This window comes from Astyanax mexicanus, chromosome 9 (assembly GCF_023375975.1).
Source record: "Astyanax mexicanus isolate ESR-SI-001 chromosome 9, AstMex3_surface, whole genome shotgun sequence".
Taxonomy (NCBI): Eukaryota; Metazoa; Chordata; class Actinopteri; order Characiformes; family Acestrorhamphidae; genus Astyanax; species Astyanax mexicanus.
Window position 1 is genome coordinate 42,625,395 of NC_064416.1, and position 21,862 is coordinate 42,647,256.

The following is a 21,862-nucleotide window of genomic DNA, read 5'->3' on the forward strand; positions in this document are numbered from 1 at the left end:
ACCACAAGACAACGGAAGTGAGTCACAACACAACGGAATTTTCCCGGGGGACCTTAAAAGATACTGTACCAGCTAAGCTGCGTCTTCAGTAACGTCTCGGACTTCACTATGTGTACAAAGGACAATAAGTGGCAAACAAGGCGTTTTGTGAAGCAGAACTTTTAATAAACATAACTTACTTTTCAGAAGCTTGTTTGCCACTTATTGTCCTTTGTATACAGCTGGTACAGCATCTTTTAAGGTCCCCCGAGAAAATTCCGTTGTGTTGTGACTCACTTCCGTTGTGTTGTGGTTCTATTTGCAGCGCGTTTTTCTTTTTGCTGCGCGTTTTTCTATTTGCTGCGCCTGTGTTGTAATTTTGATGGATGTGTTTTGTGCTTTTGCAGCGCTTTTCTATTTGCACTGCGCTGGTTTTCTCGGCCACCGTATTCTTCCCTCTGCTACTGACAACTTTTATGATGGAGATGCGGATTTCATTTTCCAGCAGGATTTGGCACACTGCCCACACTGACAAAAGTACCAATTGGTCTTATATAATATAAAAAATTTCTAAGACTGATTTTTGGGTTTTCATTGGCTGTAAGCCATAATTATCAACAATAAAATAAATAAATGTTTAAAATAGATCACTCTCTGTGTTTAATACATCTATATAATATATGAGTTTTACATTTTGAACTGAATTACTGAAATAAAGTAACTTTTTAATGATATTTATTATTTTTTTAAATGCAGTAGTACACATTCTGATCATGTCGAGTTACCACAGAAACTAAAGAAAAAAGACTTTTAAAATGTTCTTCTTGAAATAAAAAGAATTTATTCAACTTACTTACAAAGGTAAAACTTAGACCATGAGAGAACAACCTGTTCATCCAGACATTTTTTCCACCAGGGCTATTAAATGTGCACTTCCTCTCACAGACGGCATATGACCTGTTCAATAAATACACGCTTAAATACAACAGACGAGAAGCAAAAGGACGCATTGGATCAACACTCAGATACATACAGTGGACATGGTGGCCAGCAGACCAGACACAAACACAAAAGGTTTTAATAAATACCACATACATCCAACCAAATATACATCTATTCCAGCAGGTATGATAAAAACAAAACAAATCATAATAATCATAGTAATAATAATAAACTAAAAATATCGCTGTGTTTGTACAAGCTATGTCGATAGTTCATTTGTATATTTACTTATATATATATATATTTATATATTCATTTAAAACTATTTGAAATTTATACTACTCGGCCACACATAGCCAGACATTCATTTGTATACAACAGTTTTCCCCCTAGAATAGCTTTTCACTCATTAATTTAAGATTTTATATAGTGTCTCCAGATTTGAGTGCAAATATTCATATTTATATACGGAGTTTCAACACTGAATGAAAACGAAACATCCAAACTATTCAGTGACGCACTGTGTCCCAGATACCTAAAGAACTGACCGTACAATCCTAATGTAAAGGCAATAAGTTAAACAGAAATACAGTAGTCTGTAAAGGAACAAACGAAAACTAACGAAAAACAAAACTAAACTAAACAAAATCAGATAAAAAAAAAAATATATAAATAAAAAGAAACAACGAATACAGAAACATTTTGTGCAAAACCTGAAAAAACTGAAACAGAGTGTTTCTGGTCAAAGTGAATCATTTTCAGTGCTTGAAATATAAGAGTAAACATCTCAAACCACTGCTGACGGGAACACACAGCATCTTCCCAGTGGAATGTTTCGCAGTGAGGCTGCTATGGAGGCAGGGCTTGGTAACAGCAGAGTGAGACAGCTTTCACTGCAGAGAGACAGCTTTAACTGTAGATACGACGAGTGAGAGCAGTTCAGCGACTACACAGAGTGAAACACGAGAGATTAAATCGAGAGAGTGGACATTTAAAGATCTATCAGGGGATGAAACTGAGAGAGAGAGATGAACTAGCAGATTAAAATGTGAGCCATCAAGTATAAATGGGTGTAAGGAGTGTCAGACAGGTTACAACAAGAGTAAGAGGAGTAAATCTGCAGATTTAGGTTTAACTGTGGGAGACATGAGAGAGAATAAACAGAGAAAGCAAAAAAAGTGAAAGATCAAATATAACCATGATCTAATATCGCTCATTAAATGTTGGCTGTAATAAGGAATATAATAAATAGATTAGATAAGATAAGTTTTCCTTTATTTTAGACTCTTTAAATTCTTTAAAGAGAGTTTTTTAGGGTTATTGATTTTTCTTTAACCTGCTAGATAACTGCCTCTAAGACATTGTGATGCTTGAAGGAATTAAAACGAGAAATTATTTCGTTTTATATTAAAATATCTTCATTACCCTAAATTTAAAAGTGACAAAAAAATATTAGGAAAAATCTGATAACTCCCTTATAATGAGAAATATTAGACTACATGTCGCCTACATTTAAACTGCTTCCACTCGACCAATTTGTGATGATTATGTGCCGTGTCGATGCAAACAAGAAGGGTTTGACTGCAGGTAGTGAGAGAGACGGACACAGTTTCTACAGTGGCTACATGAAAAAAAAAAGTGAGACACATTTAATAGCAGCTATGGGGCAATAAACGCGTTTTTCACTGCGTCCCCACAATCAGGGGAACAGGGCTCTGTGCCGTTTCAAACTCTGCAATGTGTGAGCAGCCGAGATAATAACTTACAGTAATAAATAAAAAACGCGGATGCAACAACTTTGATTCACAGCGGATTTCACTGACTGACCGACTGGGTACTGAAGCACAGTGCTGGTAAGTTAAAACGCTAAAAGTTATCAGCTGTGGGCACAAAATGACGACAGATACACACTTAAAAAGTTTCGCTTTGAGCACTTTTACAGAGCACGATCAACAATCTTGTGAATGCACCGCAGTGACTAGTTTCAGCACATGCATAGCTTTCCTATGAGAACACTCTAACGAGCGAGTGCTACGGGCCCGAGGCCACGGCTCGCAGAAAAATTACAGTAATCTATTCTTTAGGATCAAGTATGTAACCTTGCGTTTGCTTTTTTTACGCTTCGGGGAGAAAATAAACAAACAAAAAAAAAAACAATGACATTTTGCAGCGCAAAGTTACTTTTGATTCACAGCTAAGGTAAACGAACAGGTTTGCTGCTCAAAGCTTTAGTTATTTTCCCACCCGTTCGAGGGTTAGAGGATGTCGAAGATGCTTGCCGGGATGTTGTAGCGGTCGGGCAGGACCCTCATCTTCAGCGTGCCGTCAGCGCCGCAGGTGAAGATGCGGTTACCCGGGCAGGTCTCAATCTGCATCACACCGGCGCCGATGTTGCGGAAGATGGACTGCTTGGCGTGTTCGGTACTAAAGGAGTGCATCAAACCGTGACCGGCTAACTTCCAGACCTGTGGAGGGAAGACAGATCAATCAATTAAATCTAAAAGAGGTGTTCTAATGTTCAAAAGTGACTACACCCCTCACATGTCTGCAGATATTTAAGTATATATTTTCATGGGATAACATTGACAAAATTATACTTTGACATAATGAAAAGTAGTCTGTGTGCGGCTTATATAACAGTATACATTTATTCCTCAAAATCCCACTCAATATACAGCCGTTAATGTCCAAACCACTGGTGACAAAAGTGAGTACACCCGTAAATGTCCAAATTCAGTTTGCTGAAGACATGTCAACAAAAGACAAGGATTACTGGAACCATGTCCTATGGTCTGATGAGATCAAAATTATTTTATTTGGTTCAGATGGTTGAGGTAGTTAGGTGAGGAGTACAAAGATAAGTGTTCATGCCTACAGGAAAGCATGGTGGTGGGAGTGCCATGATCTCGGGCTGAGTGCATGAGTGCAGCAGGTGTTGGGGAGTTACTGTACATTTCATTGAGGGACACATGAACTCCAATATGTACTATGAAATACTGAAGCAGAGCATTTGGGTCACTGAGCAGAGTTCCAGCATGATAATGACCCCAAACACACCTCTAAGATGAGCACTGCTTTATTGAAGAGGCTAAGTGTAAAGCTGATGGACTGACCAAGCATGTCTCCAGACCTAAACCCAATAGAACATCTTTGAGGCATCTTCAAGTGGAAGGTGGAATATCCTCCAGCTCTGTGATGGAGCTCTTCATGGAGGAGTGGAAAAGCGCTCCAGTGGAACCTGTGAAGCTCTGGTAAACTCCGTGCTCAGGAGAGTTAAAGCAGTTCTGGAAAAAATGGTGGCCACACAAAATATTGACACTTCAAGAACTTTCACTAAGGGGTGTACTCACTTTTGTTGCAGGTGGTTTAGACATTAATGGCTGTATATTGAGTGGGATTTCGAGGGAAGAATAAATAGTTTGAAATTGTTTGAAATTATGCTGCATCAAAACATAAGAACCCTAAACTCTCTCTTTGGATAAACGCTACATCTGCAGGGTCTGTACTAAGCACGGTCAGACTCAATAGTTTTAGCTTACATACAGCAATGCCAATATTTTGACTTCTTAATGGCCTTGTAAAATGATATCTCCCAACCACACCAATGTAAAATGCTTGTGTAAGCCTATTAAGATTCTATTAGATATTCTGCTCTCACAGTAGGTGCGGAATTCTGCAGGTATTGAGATAGCAAAGCATTTGCATGTGACTTTTCTGCAGTATTTTTTTTCTCAGCACTCTACAGACAGCTGATCTGTAACTTCATGTGGATGGACGCTTCATAGCTGAGTTGCTGTGGTTCCTAAAACTCTTCCACTTCTCAATTAATCCACTCACAGCTGAGTGGAAGTGGGACATCTAGGATTAAAGAAATTTCACAACTGACATGATGAAGCAGTGCAATCCTATTTCAGTACCACACGCTCCACTAATTCTTCTACTTATGTTTGTAAAGGCAGTCTGCATGGCTAGATGCTTACCTGTGTTAATGGGACTAAATTAAACAACGTTATTAAATGAATAAGAAGTGTCTCAAATACATTTGTCTATATTCTGCCAACTGTAAAAGTTCCAATAAATAAATATAACTGTATAATTGTACTGACATGAGGACATGAGTGCAGTTAACTTAATGAATACAGATCTACAGTACAGGCCAAAAGTTTGGACACACCTTCTCTTTTTCAGTGCGTTTTCTTTATTTTCATGACTATTTACATTGTAGATTCTCACTGAAGACATCAAAACCATGAATGAACACATGTGGAGTTTTTGACCTGTCCTCCACAGTTACCGGACCTGAACCCAATCCAGATGGTTTGGGGTGAGCTGGAGCACAGAGTGAAGAAGGCAAAGGGGCAACAAGTGCTATAAACACCTCTGGGAACTCCTTCCTTCAAAACTGTTGGAAAACCATTTCTACCTCTTGAAGCTCATTGGGAGAATGATGCCAAGAGTGTGCAAAGAAGGAATCAGAGCAAAGGGGGGCTAATTTGAAAAAAATAGAATATTAAACATGTTTTCAGTTATTTCACCGTTTTTGTTAAGTACATAAAACTCCACATGTGTTCATTCATAGTTTTGATGCTTCAGTGAGAATCTACAATGTAAATAGTTATGAAAATAAAGAAAAAGCATTGAAAAAGAGAAGGTGTGTCCAAACTTATGGCCTGTACTGTACATGATAAGAGCTTAACATGTATGTATTCATTAAGTAAACTGCACTCAGTAAAATTATACAGTTGTATTTATTTATTGAAACTTTCACAGTTGGCAAAATATAGACAAACGTATTGAGACATTTCTTATTCATTTAATAACGTTGCTTAATTTAGTCCCAAAACAACTCATAACAGCAGTATTTAGAGGGATGTCCTCACCTTCATGTTGCCCTCGGCCGACCCGGTAACGAAGTAGTCCTCGCTGGAGTCCATGGCTAGAGCTTTGATGGCGGAGTCGTGAGCCTGGAAGGTGTGTAGCAGCTGCCTCTGCCGAATATCAAAAATACACACGAAACCCTTCCTCCCTCCGGAAATGATCAGCTGCTGCTTTGGAGCGTACTGCAGAACCGTTGCACCATTCTCATGGCAGGGGAAGGCTGCACACAAAAACAAGCAGAAACACAGATTCATATAGCAAGCATTTTCATACTTTATCTGCTATAATATATTGGCTGAACTGTATTTGGTAAATCTCAATGATTTAGCTATGATCCTGAAGGATACTGCTTGACACTAGTACTGGGTGGTACGAACAAAATGTACATCACAGTATTTTTCAAGCTTCTGACGGTTTCATAGTATATATATATTTTTTTATTATTATTATTACTTACTGACTGCTTTACTGTACTGTTAGGAGTACATACAATATCAAACATCATGGCTTTGAATGAATGCTTTAATTAGTATAGGGTTTACTTTGTACCAAAACAGTACATAACATATAAAGAAATCAGACTTAATAATTAACATTACTCTTGAAGCTACAGTATTAATATATTTAAACAGGACTGTAGTCACTGCTCTTAAAGCTTTTTTGCACTTCATAGCCAGAGTTTTAGGGAGTTTTATCACTTGTGCAGAATATATGATTCTCACTCAGTCCTGTAAGGAGTAAAGAGCAGCAGCAGGAGCTCCTCAAATAAAGTGCTGTTTTCATGTTTCATAAGGCAGGACATTGTGAGACAAGCTTTTGACTCCACAGAGCTACCTACCTACCATCATTGTGTTAGCTTGTTATGCTAACTGGCTAGTGTTAGTGTTAGCTAGCGAGTTTTATCGGTTTATTTTGACAATGCTGTTCTATGCAGTTCTACGGAGTACCAATATACTGTCCAGCACTACTCGGTACAGTATGGACTCTAAATCTTGAATCGATTACTGTAAATCAATCTCAATATTATATAACAGGGCTGTCCCGAATACTGTTTACATTTTCTTGTTTGCAATGCTTAAAAAAATTGAGCTCTGATTGAAGTGGCCTTAATGCAAACGCAGTGATTTTCCAGACAATGACGTGAAACAGATATGCAAGATGAGCAAAAAACCTAAACGCCACAGAGCAACCATTCATTTTCTATGGAAGGGCGCAAATTTGTAGCCATGACATGATAGCATTGCCTGGTTCAGTCCAAAGTACATCATTTTCTAAATTTAATCTATAATTCACTATGGATCATTGCAGATATTTTACTTTAAATTTACCAAGTAGTCATGCAACAAGGAAAAATAAGTACTGTATAAAAGAAAAAGATGCATCAAAATGCATTATTAATCATTTTAGAATTGCGTAGCAAGTTGTAATCGAATCAAATTGTAAAATGCCTATTTTATAATGACAATGCTTGTTCCTTAACTGATTAATGAATATATAAATAATCAGACTAAAACCAAATAAATGAACTGGCAAAACGCAGGAACATAAATGCAAAAAAAATGTTTTAATGTTTTGAAAAAGCCTGAGAATGTGTACAGAACTTTATCCTCAATCATTATAGGTTAACACATACTAGAGAGTGGTGGTGGGATATTATTTTACAAGGTTGTTAAGAAGTCAAAATATGAGCATTTCAATGTAAGCTAAAATTACTCAGTTTGACAATATCTAATACAGACACTGCAGATTTAGCGTTTATCCAAAGAGGGAGTTACGTGTCTTTCAGTTTCTGATGTGACACTTAACAATGTTAAATATTAGCAGCCAATTGCGTTCATGCAATGTCTAAGTTAAGTACAGGGAAAAGTGGCATGATGTGCAAATGTTTCAGTGTGTTTAGGCTTACCGTGCACCATGGTGTTACTGGGAGAGATCAGGGTGTCCCACAAACACACATTCCTGAGGGAGAAAGACGCAAAGCCAGTGAAGATGCTACTTAGACCAACAGCAAGAAGAAGATACTGACTGTGGACTTATTTTTAAGACCTATAAACTGGAGCTTTACTGACTATTTATTCTATTTAGTTATATTAACAAGGACATATTACAGTTATGGGCTATACAAAACATGTTCATGAAGTTCTTTTCACAAAATAAGTCTCACATAAAAACAGTGCAACAGCATTTTTCATATTTTTCATATTTAGTCCATTTCAGAATAAGCCGTTTAAGAGCTCTGTCACTTTTATGCAAATAAGCTGTTGCTGGCCACGACCCATGTGAGCGTTTACCATATGTTAGGTGGTGCATGGAGTGGAGCGAAGTGTTGTTAGCAGCCCAGAGTAGCTAAGCTCCCTCATCTGCAGACTTGAAACAGACAGTAGGTACAGATCCCTTCCTCAGACAAAGTCTACAGGCTGATCCTTGTATATGTTCTGTCTGAGATTCTTAAACAAAATGACTGAAATGGCATTTCCTCAACTGATCTAGTGAGTGGGGCTCTGGCGGGGTTATTTAACAGGTGAGAGGTATTGCCAGAGTGTTTTTTTTTGTTGCACATTTCCTTATTGTTGCATCAGAATAAGAGAGTCCATATTACTCATGATTTCAGGCACCCAAATATTTCAAGAGATTCACAGAAAACTAATGGATGGGTTTGTTTTGAGCTTGCAGTGTTAATATTGGCAGTGAGACCCAAGTGGAAATGCAAAAGGAGACAAAAAGTGAATTTTGCACAACAGAGGTTTGGCTGTTGTATTTTAATAGTATCTAAAACTAGTATTTTAAAAACTAACTCCAAATGCATGTTTATGAATATGTTTCTAAATGGATACATACAATATTTGTTATTAGTGTTTCCTACCTGCCATCGTTGGAATGCCCCGCTGTGGCGATGAGACTCGAGGAGGTGATGAAGGAGAAATCACCGCAGGTTTTACTGTGGCACTGCCAACTCTGAAAGAGAGAAAGGGAGAAATTGCCATCATTACTTAGTGTTATTTTATGTTTCCTTCTAGAGAAGACACAACATGTCTGATGTATACTGTTATGAAGAAATGTTATGCTTTATTAATTAAAAACCCAGACATCTGAATATTAAATACATTAACATATCTGTTTAAAGGGGGGACAGACAGATCCTGAGCACAGAAGCACAGTTGCTGGCCATCAGCCTGCTTACCAAATATGGTTTGGGGTTTGATGAGGTCTGATTGACTTGCCAGAGGCTTAGAAAGCCTTCGCCATCTGCCACTCCACACTGCAGAGAGAGAGATAGAGAGAGATAAAGAAAGACAAAAAAGAGAAAAGATTTTATGATTACATAAGGAAAAATAGAAGTGTGACATCCCAATCTACATAATAACATTATAGCTGAATCATTTCCTTTAAAATAGCAGTGCTCTGCTACATGTATCAACACATCACTGTAGTTCTAAAACATTATGGCTTACAGGCTTGCCTAAAACCCCTTAAAATGTATGTGTGTATGGATGTATGTGGGAAAATGTGTTTATAAATGTATGTGTGGGTGTGCGTGAGCGTGCACGTGTGTGTATTAATGTATGTGTGTGTGTGTGTGTGTGTGAACATGTGGGAAATGTATGTGTGTGTACGAATGTATGTGTGAAATGTGTGTTTGAATGTATGTGTAAATGTGTGTATGAATGTATGTGTTTGAATGTATGCATGTAAAAAGCACGTGTGTATGATGTATATGTGTATGAATTGTGTATATGTGTATGTGTGAAATGTATGTGTGCATTTATGTATGTTTAAATGTTTGTGTGTGAATGTATGTGTGTATGTATAAATATGTGAGTGTGTGTATGAATGTATGTGTGAAATGTATATACGTGTGTGAAATGTATGTGTGTATCAATGTATTTGTGTAAATGTATCTATATATGTGTGTGTGCGTGAGTGTGTATGTGTGAATATATGTGTGAAATGTATGTGTGTATCAATGTATTCGTGTAAATGTATGTATATATATATATATATATATATATATATATATATATATATATATATATATGTATGTGTGTGTGTACCTTGTTGCCCTGGGAGTTGAAATAGAGGCGTGTAACTCGGGCATTTCCTGCCTGCCGAAAGCAGATGAGTTGCTGTGGGCGATTCCACTCAAACATCCGCACACTGCCATCCTGAGCTCCTGTCATATCTACACACACAACACACACACACACACACAGTTTGGACCAATGGAAGGGCTGTGCAGTAAAATGTATTTTCATCATTATTGTAATACACATTTTCATGATGATGCAACAAGCAACTAAAACTTTAACTTCAATAAAATAAAACTTAAACTGCACTGCCCACATGCAGCACCAGAGGGAGCTCTACATGCTGCATACTGACGCATAATACAGACACATGAGATAAGACAACTGGAGGCAGAGTGAGGTAGAGGTCCCCTGTGAAGCAGTCAAGCCAAATGCCAAAAACCTTAAAGGAGCTTAAATTATTTTAGGTGATGATTTTAATGTATTACATTCTACGCTGATATCAGAATATTATTATTATTGTTAGTCAACTATTTTTTGTCCATATCATGCACCAATAGTTAATAGGATACTCTTGTTAAAAGATGAAGTACTGATATACAAGTTATTAGTATGAAAATACAGCAGGGGTCGGCAACAGCCAGATGTGGCCCGGAAGCATAAAACATCTGGCCCGTGAGGTTGTTTTAACTATAATGAACGATAGTGGAAAAAAATAAATAAATAAAGTGCTTCTCCGGCGAGCTTTAATTTACATTCCTTCCATCTCTCTGTCTCGCTCGGCGTGACTCTAGCTTCTTGGGCTCCCTATGTCCTAATTAGGGTTTTGTTTTTTTTTCCTGGCTGTGTCTCAAATCACTAGTCGGGGCAGCGGTAGTGTATTGGACCACGACCCTGCAGACACGGGTTTGATCCCGCATGAGAAGTGGTGTGTTTATTTATTTATTTATTCTTTTCTTCCTGGGGTTTTACCTGCTTTGAATTTAACTGTTCTGCACTCCATCCCATTACACTTCATTTTACAAACAGATTTTTTTTTGTGGCCCGCCACGTAAAGACTTGAAAAATATCTGGCCTGTGGCCAAACTTAATTGCCGACCCCTGATATACAGTATCAGTAAATTGGATACCCTAATTAATGACAGTACTGGTGTGTAAATTAGATATTTTTAATAAAGCAACAGTGTTTGGTAAACAGAATACCATTTAACACAGATAAACATTTATAAATGAGATACTCTCATTAAAGATACAGTGTTGATAAACAGGATATTACTAATAAAGATACAACTCTGGTAATCTGGATACTCTCATTAAAAATACAGTAAGTTCGTAATAAAATATACAATGTCAGTAAATGAAATCCTCTCATTAAAGACACTTACAGTATTGGTAGATGGGATGGGATGTCATTCTCTTCACGTTGTTCAAATTCCTCTTCACAATCTGAAAGAAAACACATAAATGGTAATTAGTCCAGCAGTGTTTAATATGGAAATGCTATTTTTAAGATTACATTTGTAATGTTATTGAATGCTTCACTATTGTTCTGATCTAATGTACAGTAGGACTAGTATAATTATATACTTTTTTTATCATTTGGACTATGACATCAAAGCACACATACGGCAGTTCTAGGTACGTTCCATATATACAATGCTTTTGGAATGCCACTTCACTTTTTTCACATTTTGCTTTGTTTTTTAGCTAAATTTATGGGAAAGGGTCTAAAGAATTTCAGCATTCATTGTATAGCAATATTATATCATAATAACAATAAACTTCATTTATATTTTAGATTTCATTTAGTTTCTTTAATATAGTGATTTGTTAAATATTAGCAGCTTCTCGTGACTTTTTAAATATTTTAAATCATATATAAAGAGACCACTTAATGATGATATTTTTTCTTGATTTTACCAAATTGAAAACCTCTGGAATATAATCAAGAGGAAGATGGATGATCACAAGCCATCAATCCAAGCTGAACTGCTTGAATTTTTGCACCAGGATTAAATCAGCATAAAGTTATCCAAAAGCAGTGTGTAAGACTGGTGGAGGAGAACATGTTGCCAAGATGCATGATAACTGTGATTAAAAACCAGGATTATTCCACCAAATATTGATTTCTGAACTCTTAAAACTTTATGAATATGAACTTGTTTTCTTTGCATTATTTGAGGTCTGAAAGCTCTGCATCTTTTTTGTTATTTCAGTCATTTCTCATTTTCAGTAAATAAATGACAATATTTTTATTTGGAATTTAGGAGAAATGTTGTCTGTAGTTTATAGAATAAAACAACAATGTTCATTTTATTCAAACATAAACCTATAAATAGCAAAATCAGAGAAACTGATTCAGAAACTGAAGTGACCTCTTCATTTTTTCCAGATCTGTATTTGTGCTGTCCAGAGAAAAACATTTTTTGTCAATTTTGACATAAATTGATCACACAAACTGCCCTTTGTGTCCCACTGTCCCAAAACCTCTTGATGAATGGACCAATAGAACTTCTCCAAAATTAGCTGAAATAAACTCTTCTTACTTTGACTTCCATTAAAGGTTAACTTGATTTAAATATGGATAGTGCACAGATCTGGTGTGTATTGTGTGCATTTAAGTGTGTATAAACTTTATCTATAATGAACTGAAGGCAGACAGCAGCAGTGTTGGGGACACTGATGACGCAGACTGCCACCTTGGTCTGGTATATATTGTTCCTTGTTTCCATCCTAACAGCACTTTGTATGCTTATCTCTGCTTTAATAGACTCATCATAGTGTATGTTTAGACCACCCGTTACTGTTTGTGTTATACTGATAAGAGTGAAAAGAAAATATACAGAACACTGCTTCTCTCCACTGCACGCTCACTCTCCTGAAGCACAAGAAGCTCAGTGTTAGAGCCATCAATAAACAACGTTTTTACAAAGAATTAACCCTCTATGGCATGAATTATATTTTTGGGAGAAAAATATATTTTGGAAAGCTCGAGTCTTTGATAAACTGATCATATAAATATTAAATAATAATGCAAATAAGCACCTAAAACATGCAGGAGTGGTGTACCTGTGTAACAATGTCCAAAGAATATAAACTTATATATAAAATATTCTTTACATATTTTTGTTTATGACCCACACGTACGTCTCACTGTAATGTGGCTTATGCAGCTCTGGAAAAAAAGAAGAGGTCACTTCTGTTTCTGAATCAGTTTCTCTGATTTTGCTATTTATAGGTTTATGTTTGAGCAAAATGATCATTGTTGTTTTATTCTATAAACTACAGACAACATTTCTCCTAAATTCCAAATAAAAATATTCTCATTTGGAGCATTTATTTGCAGAAAATGAGAAATGACTGAAATAACATAAAAGATGCAGATCTTTCAGACCTCAAATAATGCAAAGAAAACAAGTTCATATTCATAAAGTTTCAAGAGTACAAAAATCTATATTTAGTGGAATAACCCTGTTTTTTAATCACAGTTTTTTGCATCTTGGCATCATGTTCTCCTCCACCAGTCTTACACACTGCTTTTGGATAACTTTATCCCTTTACTCCGGGTGCAAAATTACAAACTGTTCAGTTTGGTTTGATGGCTTGTGATCATCCATCTTCCTCTTGATTTTATTCCAGAGGTTTTCACTTTGGTAAAATCAAAGAAAAAATGTTTAAGTGGTCTCTTTTTTCCAGAGGTGTAAATCCCTTCCAACATTATATTAAAAATAAAAAAACAAATAAACACAAAGAAGAAGGTAAGGTATGGAAAGCTGTAATAAAAAAATATTTGGTTGTCAACACTATGCCTTAGAGGGTTAATAATACTGCTGACACTAAAAACATTATAATGACACAGGATTCAAGCTATACTGTCTAAATAAACTACCATATTTTTCGGACTATAAGGTAAACTTAAAATCCTTACATTTTCCCCAAAATGTTTAATCTGGTGCTCCTTATGTATGAATTTTACCAGTCAGGTATTAAGGAGCAGTAAAGCCACTCTGCTAAAGTAAAGCTTTATACAGGAGTTTCAATTTAGTTCTTCAGCATTGAGGCTGGAGCAGTATTAGCGTTAGCTGCTAACTGCAGCACTAGCTCTTTTGTCGTTTAGGTGAGTATATTGGACTGTGGTCTGCGTGTTTACAGTGTTAAAACAAGCTACAAAGGATTAACCGCCCTGGCTAACCAGAAGCCTCAGGTTTCTTTAGTCTAGTGCTGTAGCGCTCCCAACCACGGCTAGCGCTGCTGCTAACCGTGTTAAAATAATGGAATTCTAAGCTCACTATAAATAAACAGAAGCACTTTATTCAACCAAATAAACAGTGTTCAGGAAATAAATCTGTGTAGATTAACATCCAGCACTCATTTGAATTTGATTTTGTTTTTTTTTAAAGAATTACAGTCTGTTGAAGGATACCATTAGAATCCCCAAAGTAGTATATTGGATTATATGATGTCCATGTTTAATATTTAGATCATAACACGGTTACTGTAATGATGAGCACACCGTTATATATATTAAATATTTTGAGTTAATGAAATTTTCACCAGCATTCTGTACATAACTGTGGCTAGAAAAGAATGCAAAAGAAAATAATAATAATAAATATTAAATAACACACATACCACACTGGCACCCATGCTTGTTTGTCCGCTGCCAAGCCAGGGCATAGAGGCGGAGACTGGCATTGGGGGTGGAGCAAAGGGGCCAGCGCTGGCTGCTGCGATGTTGGTGTGGGATGAGCGATAGTCATCATCAGAGCTGAGAAGGAAATTTTGAAAAATTTAATTTGATGTATACATGAAGAGATTATGAATGCAACATTAAAGACTATACTGATCTACTTGCCTTTAAAAACCCAGCTTTTAAGTACTTGTCATTTTTACAGAAGTGTATCGACCTTTAATATGTTTCCTATTTTGTAATTTGTAATATGAAAACTATGCTTCAAAATTATTTAACAGAACTCCAAAACAGAAACACATACCTGCGAGACTCTTTGTCAAAGTCCTCTCCAATCCAGGTAAACGGCTGGGCTGCCAGCAGAGTGGACACATCCACCTCCTGGACATCATGAGTGGATGCCAGCACTATCTCACTTGGATTAGCCTAAACACACAAAACTTAATTCATGAGTTGTTTGAGCTGGAAGTGTGTGACCATCTAGAAAAGACAGCTTATTAACCAATAACACACTTGTGAAACAGATATTTACAATAAGATAATTTATAATAATAAGATCATCTTAAAAGTGTGTGAGATAGAGAGAGAGTTGTATGTAATGCTTGGGCTACCATTTAAAATCCAATTCTCTTCATTGACTTCAATGACTTGATCCAATATCAGCAGTAACTCCCACTTAATTAAAGGCGACCATTACCTAAATCAGCGCTGACAGTGGACAAAATCATAAACCAGAACTTTTTTCAATGCCTGGGAAGTGAGCAGGGGTGGGGTGTTATGTAGGTAACACATTTTTCTTTTTTTCACACAACTTGATGCTCTCTGGGTGCGGATATATAAACAGCCTATGTATAACCCTGGTAATCTGATATTATCGCTAAGCTGTTTTTTTTTTTATAATTAAATAATAGACACAAAGTCATGTGATGAACAAACTAATATAAGCCTTTATTAAAGTAGCATCTTTGTGCAGAGCACCAAAGCTATTGGGACTCTGGGACTGGTGGATCTGCTAAGTAATCAATCCATGCTTTTAACTAATCTCTAACCTGCCTACCTACTACTTAAATAACATACTGAGACTGCGGATACTAGCTAGGTATGCTATCAGTCCTGCAAACGTTTAGATTTAAAAAGCATTAGTAACTAAAAAATAAAACGGACATTGCAGCATTTTGTTGTTGTGTTAAAGCTGAAATTATACAGGTGCATCTCAAAATTTAGAATACTACTTAAAACAGATCACACAGAGTGATCAGTTTTAAGTGTTTATTTATTTTATTGTTGATTATGGCTTACAGCCAATGAAAACCCAAAAATCAGTGTCTCAGAAAATTTGAATATTATATAAGACCAATTGGTACTTTTGGTATCAGTGTGGGCAGTGTGCCAAGTCCTGCTGGAAAATGAAATCTGCATCTCCATAAAAGTTGTGAGCAGAGGGAAGCATGAAGTGCTGTAAGATTTTGTGGGAAAACAAAACTGCACTGACTTTAGACTTGATAATAAATCACAGTGGATCAACACCAGCAGATGACATGTCTCTCCAAACCATCACTGATCATCAGTAAATTTTACATTTCATTTGTAAATCAGGGGATCAGAGTCTGGAGGAAGAGTGGAGAGACACACAGTCCAAACTGCTTGAGGTCTAGTGTGAAGTTTCCACCAATCAGTGATGGTTTGGAGAGACATGTCATCTGCTGGTGTTGATCCACTGTGTTTTATTATCAAGTCTAAAGTCAGTGCAGTTTTGTTTTCGCACAAAATCTTAGACTTTCATGCTTCATGATTCTGAGACACTGATTTTTAGGTTTTCATTGGCTGTAAGTCATAATCATCAACAGTAAAAGAAATAAACACTTAAAATAGATCAGTCTGTGTGTAATACATCTATATAATATACGAGTTTAACATTTTGAACTAAATTACTTAAAAAATAAAGTTCAATGATATTCACATTTTTTGAGATGCACCTGTTCATAGTGCAGCCCTACTTGTAATTTTCTATTTAAGTAATTAATGTAAGTAATTCATTATGTGAATGAATTAATGTGCAATAAAGCATAAAATACTATTTCTGCTACACCTAATAATACTACCACCACCATCAACACGCTTTATTCATCCTCTGTGTTTCACAAATGCAGTGTGTCCAGTTTCAACTGACCTTATTGATGGCAAAAGCCATGATGATGTCAGACTCCTTGTGAATAATTTTAGCTTTGCCTCCGGGGTAGCCGAGATCAGCTTCCACCTAAAAAAAAAAAAAAAAAAAAAAAAAAAAAAAAAAACACACACACACGCACACACACACGCACACACACGGTCAGTCATCTCACATGTCTGCTTCATCTGCAGAGAGAGAGCTGGCTTTACACACACCGTTTGCATTAGCACATCGTGAGCATGCCACAGAACATGACAAAGCGGCTGGTTAATTGCTTAATTACTGTTTAATTGCCTTATCCATGCCCCACCCACACATGCATTGTTTCTTAGCAACTGTTCTTTGTTCGTTTAAGGGCCTTATACAGCGACCTCCATAATTATTGGCACATTTGGTCAAAAACTGTTCTTTGGCTTGTAATACATTCAGTTTTATTAACAAAAAGATCTAAGCTTTAATTCAAGTACTTTTATTTGGTGGGAAAATACACAATAATAAATAAATCTTTTAAATGAAATCATGTGTGCCCCAATCATTGGCACCCCTGGTGTTAGTATTTTGTACATCCACCTTCTGCGAACAAGACAGCACTTAATCTCCTCCTATAAGTCCTGGGTCTTCTCCTCTTCAGCTCACCCTACAGCTTTTCTATTGTGTTGAGGTCTAGGGACTGAGATGGCCATGAGAAGAGCTTGATTTTGTGCCTCTTCCAGGTTTGTTTGTCACTGTTCCAGATGTTTTAAACTTTGTGATGATTGCTCTGACTGTTGATAAGGACATTTGCAGATGGATAGCTATTTTCTTGTAGCCACTGCCTAATTTATGAAGGTTGAAATACATCTGCCTTACTAGAATAGTGTGTTCTCTTGTCTTTCCCATGTTTAAAAGAGAGTAAGAGAATTAGGCCTTTGTGTAACAGGAAAACAGGGAGTGAAACTTTGATCCACTTTATAAACTGCAGTAGAAATGCAATAAATGGTTCGAATACATTTATTTCCAAGAAATTGTTATGGTGCCAATAAGTGTGGAACAGGTAATGTTATAACAAAATATTTCTTAGCCAGGATTTTTTTATTTTAATAATAATAATTAAATTTATTTGAAGCAGAGACTGTAAAAAAGATGGACGCCGTGTCGCCGTTCCCATTCTTTTAATGAAAATGAAGCCAAAATCTTCCTCCATGTTGGCGATCCTGAAACCTGAGTCTGCGCAGTAGAGACCAGAGGAGGGAGAAAGACTGTGGAGAGACAGCCTACTCATTTACATAACCCCGCCCCTGAGGACTGCCTCGAGGTCACAGGCTGCAGAGCGGAGCGGAGCAGAGCTGACAGTCTGTTATTGGTCCCGCCCATAACCAGCCCTTTTACAATAACCACACCTTTTTGAATAAAGCTGAATAACGTTTTAAAAAACTAATTCTGTGGGGATTAGACAATATAAGCAGAGGTTACACTAGCTGATGCATTTAAAATAATGGAGGTAGAATTACAGTATATTAGACAAAAACGTGATTGAAAGTTGTCTGTTTTAACATTGAAACCTATGGGGATGGGTGGGGTTACACAGCTTTCTGCAACCGAACAGCAGGGGGCGCCCGACCTGTGGTGGCTTCACATTTGAGAGACGATGCTCTGTCCAGCTATACACAGTCTATGATTTGAAGGCTTTTAACACATTTAAACTAAGGGTGCCAATAATTATGAAGGGTGCTGTATCTATATAAAGCTTCTATATAAATCACATAAACTCTCTGTTTAATAAATTAATCCTCATTTACACAACTAACTAACACATTTAAAATGTAGTTATTTTCATCAGACTACTGATGAATCAGTAGCTACAGAAGCATACATTTAGGGGTGGAGCATGAATATGTAACTTGAGTAATTAGTTTTCTTTGACGTTTCATTGGTTAACAGGTGTTGAATGGGGTGAAGGAGGTGCCTCAGGTCCAGGGTTTAGACTTGCGGATTGCTGAAGGTTTTAGTACAGATGCAAGTTAGTGAAAGGTAGATTGGAGAAACAACAGTGCAGTCAGGTGTGGAATGTGTGGAAAGATGTGTGTGTGTATGTATTTGTGTGTGTGCGCTTGTTAAGTATAGGCATGTGTGTGTGTGTGTGACCGCAGCAGGTTCAGAGAAGAAGAGATGCCCAAAGCCTGGAAAAAACTGTTGGCGAGTCCGAGTCACACACACTCGCTCAGTTCTACCTTTCTGCCATTGCGAGCTCCTGCTACGCAGTTTTGTGTGAGGTAGTCCACATGGTTCTCTAAACACTGAACAATACACAACACAATACACACACACGAACACACACATGGAACAAACAAAAGCACAGCACAACACACCAAACACATGCACAAACCACAAATGGGAGAAGGAGAAAACAAAATAAGAAATGAACTCAAAATGAAACAGGCTTTGTTGTGACACTGAGAGAAAAGTTGTGTTGGGAATTGCCCCATTTTATGGAAATAGTAATATAAATGCACTATATGGTGTGTCAGACATTTTTTTTGTGCTGTTCAAGCTCTCAGCAGTAGGTTTTATTCCGTAGATAGAATAAAATTTATTAAAACATTTTCCCATTTTCTCCACAATTTAGCAAGGCCAATTATCCAACCCACTTATTAGGACTCCCCCTATCACTAGTGATGCCCCAGCACACCAGGAGGGTGAAGACTAAAACATGCTTCCTCTGATACATGTAAAGCCAACCACCTCTTCTTTTCGAGCTGCTGCTGATGCAGCATTGCCGAGAATCCTCACAGTGTGCTCGGAGGAAAGCGCAGCGACTCGGTTCTGATACATCCGCTCACAGACGCCCTGTGCTGCAGACATCACCCTAGTAGTGATGTGGGGAGAGAGCGCCATCTACCCACCCGGAGGGAGCAGGGCCAATTTTGCTTCCTCTGAGCGCTGACAGCTTAATGGCAAAGCTGCATGAGCGGGGGTTCAAACCTGCGACCTCCCGCTCATAGTGGCAGCACTTTAGACAACTGGACCACTCAGCGCCCAACATAATTTTTTTTTTTAGCAACTGTATTAGAAATGCATTATGTGAATCCTTTGGGATTATACTTGGATTTCTGTATAAATTGATCATTAAATTTGTTCTGATCTTCATCTAAGTCACAACAATAGAGAAACACCGTCTGCTTAAACTAAAACCACACAAACAATTATATATTTGCATTTATATGGTTTTACTAAACACAACATGTTAACATTCACAGTGAGGAGGAAAAAGTATGTGAATCTTTGGATTTAATAACTGGTTGATCCTCCTTTAGCAGCAAAAAACCTCAATCAACCGTTTCCTGTAGCTGCAGATCAGACCTGAACAACAGTCAGGAGGAATTTTGGATCATTCCTCTTCATTAAACTGTTTCAGTTCAGCAATATATTAAAACTTTTTGTGTGGTATTAGTTTAACCAGACTGTGTTTGTCTATTGTTGTGACTTAGATGAAGATCAGAACACATTTAATGACCAATTTATGCAGAAATCCAAGTAATCCCAAAGGATTCAAAATCCTTTTCCTGCAACTGTATATACCATAATGCAGTGCGGTGGTGTTGTGTGGATGTCCTCAGAGAGGCACACTTTCTGATGGTAAAGAGGTTGTTGCTCATAGACATATATATACACTGGACTATAAGGCACACTATCAATAAACGTGTATTTTCAGGTCTATTTTAATACATAAAGCGCACCAGATTATAACGCGCATTTAGTGACACTTGTAAGGAAGCCTACATCAAAGTGAGCAAGGGTGTCACCAAATCAAACGAGCTGTTAATGTTAATCTACACAGATTTCTCTCCTGAAAACTGTTTATTAAAGAGTAAAGTGCTTCTATTTATTTACAGTAAGCTTTGATTTCAAAAATTCTGTCTAAGGGTGAGTTTTCAGTTAAGTTTCTCCAGCACTAAGGCTGGGTGCAGCAGCATCAGTGTTAGCGGCTAACCGCAAAGCTAGCGGGATGCAGATGCTGCCCAATAGCACTAGACTGAGGAATCCTGAGGTGCCCAGGGTTCGTCCCACCTAGCTTGATTTACCACGGTATACATATAGAATACAATCTGATATACTCGCTTCTGCACAGCTGCGGTGATTGACTAATGCTAATGCTGCTGCACCCAGCCTTAGTGCTGGAGTTTCTCCAAGCTCAAAGTAGCTCCACACCTCATTACAAACGAGGCATTAAGAACTTTAAAAGTCCAGAACTGTATTAAAAATGATACTTTACAACCCGTAGCATAACCCACAGCTCTGGGCTCTACCACTTTAAAATAAAGTCATGATCAGTAGAGTCACAAGCAAAATGGCGGCACCCGGAGATGTAGGTTACGCTATGGGTTGTAAACAGTGGTTTTTAAACAAGCTTTTTGTGCATTTTTAAAGTTCTTAAATATCAAGGCTCTCCAGATTATACCAATGAGGTATGGAGACACTTCGAGCCTGGATATTGGTGTAAAAATAATTTTATCTACTGGGGCAAAATGTGCTCTGTTAAAACCTACTCTAGCCTGTTTGGACGAACAGTGATTTAAAGTGCTTTCAAATAATCAAATTATTTGAAATATAATTATTTATAATTATTTTTTAAGATAACAGTATGTTTTCTAGACATTTAGAATACCCTGTCCTATTACATTAAAAAAAATACATAATGTAGCATGTGGAAAGCCAACTTAAATATGTAATGTACTATTTTTCACAAAGTTATATTTAGTAAATCTTAATAGTTTGTCTTATGTTCACAAAACCCTGTTATAAATTACTTAGAATACAAAAACTATTAAACGTTACATTTAAAATATCTTATTACAGTTATAACATCTTTTTGGAGGCTTTGCAGTCTGCACACTTTAACCTCTGACCCCAGTGCCGGTCATTACCTCGCTCTGCTTCCTCTTCTTGGTGAAGATGTAGCGCATCAGAGTCTCTTGCAGTATCTCCTGTTTCACCAGGAAGTGCCACAGACGACGGACAGGAAACGAGAGGTGGTGCTTCGCCCTACAAACACAGAAACACACAAAATATTTGCATGTATGTTAATTTGACCAATTGGTATTTTTGGCAAAATAACCCAAAAGAGCCCCTGGTGACGCATGTGACCATTTAAACCATTTAAAGACCATTTAAAAGATGAGTAAAGTTCCTTACTGAACT

General features: G+C 37.1%; 1 protein-coding gene across 7 annotated transcripts in view; it reads right to left on the bottom strand.

Annotated features, from left to right (window-relative positions):
• Window positions 1-797: 797 nt before the first annotated feature.
• The window catches only part of dmxl2 (Dmx-like 2), a 117,620-nt gene continuing 96,555 nt past the window's right edge, over window positions 798-21,862 (bottom strand). For 6 of the 7 annotated variants that reach the window (XM_022687011.2, XM_022687010.2, XM_022687008.2 and 3 more), the window contains 12 exons: window positions 21,589-21,706; window positions 18,895-18,960; window positions 16,685-16,771; window positions 14,819-14,940; window positions 14,457-14,592; window positions 11,210-11,270; window positions 9,852-9,979; window positions 8,981-9,058; window positions 8,663-8,754; window positions 7,706-7,758; window positions 5,802-6,019; window positions 798-3,386 (listed from right to left, as the gene is read on the bottom strand). In XM_022687011.2, the coding sequence (XP_022542732.2) occupies window positions 3,177-3,386; window positions 5,802-6,019; window positions 7,706-7,758; window positions 8,663-8,754; window positions 8,981-9,058; window positions 9,852-9,979; window positions 11,210-11,270; window positions 14,457-14,592; window positions 14,819-14,940; window positions 16,685-16,771; window positions 18,895-18,960; window positions 21,589-21,706 (1,369 nt within the window). In that variant the 3' untranslated portion in view covers window positions 798-3,176. The remainder of the gene's footprint in view (window positions 3,387-5,801; window positions 6,020-7,705; window positions 7,759-8,662; window positions 8,755-8,980; window positions 9,059-9,851; window positions 9,980-11,209; window positions 11,271-14,456; window positions 14,593-14,818; window positions 14,941-16,684; window positions 16,772-18,894; window positions 18,961-21,588; window positions 21,707-21,862) is intronic. The other variant, XM_022687009.2, reaches the window with a different exon arrangement.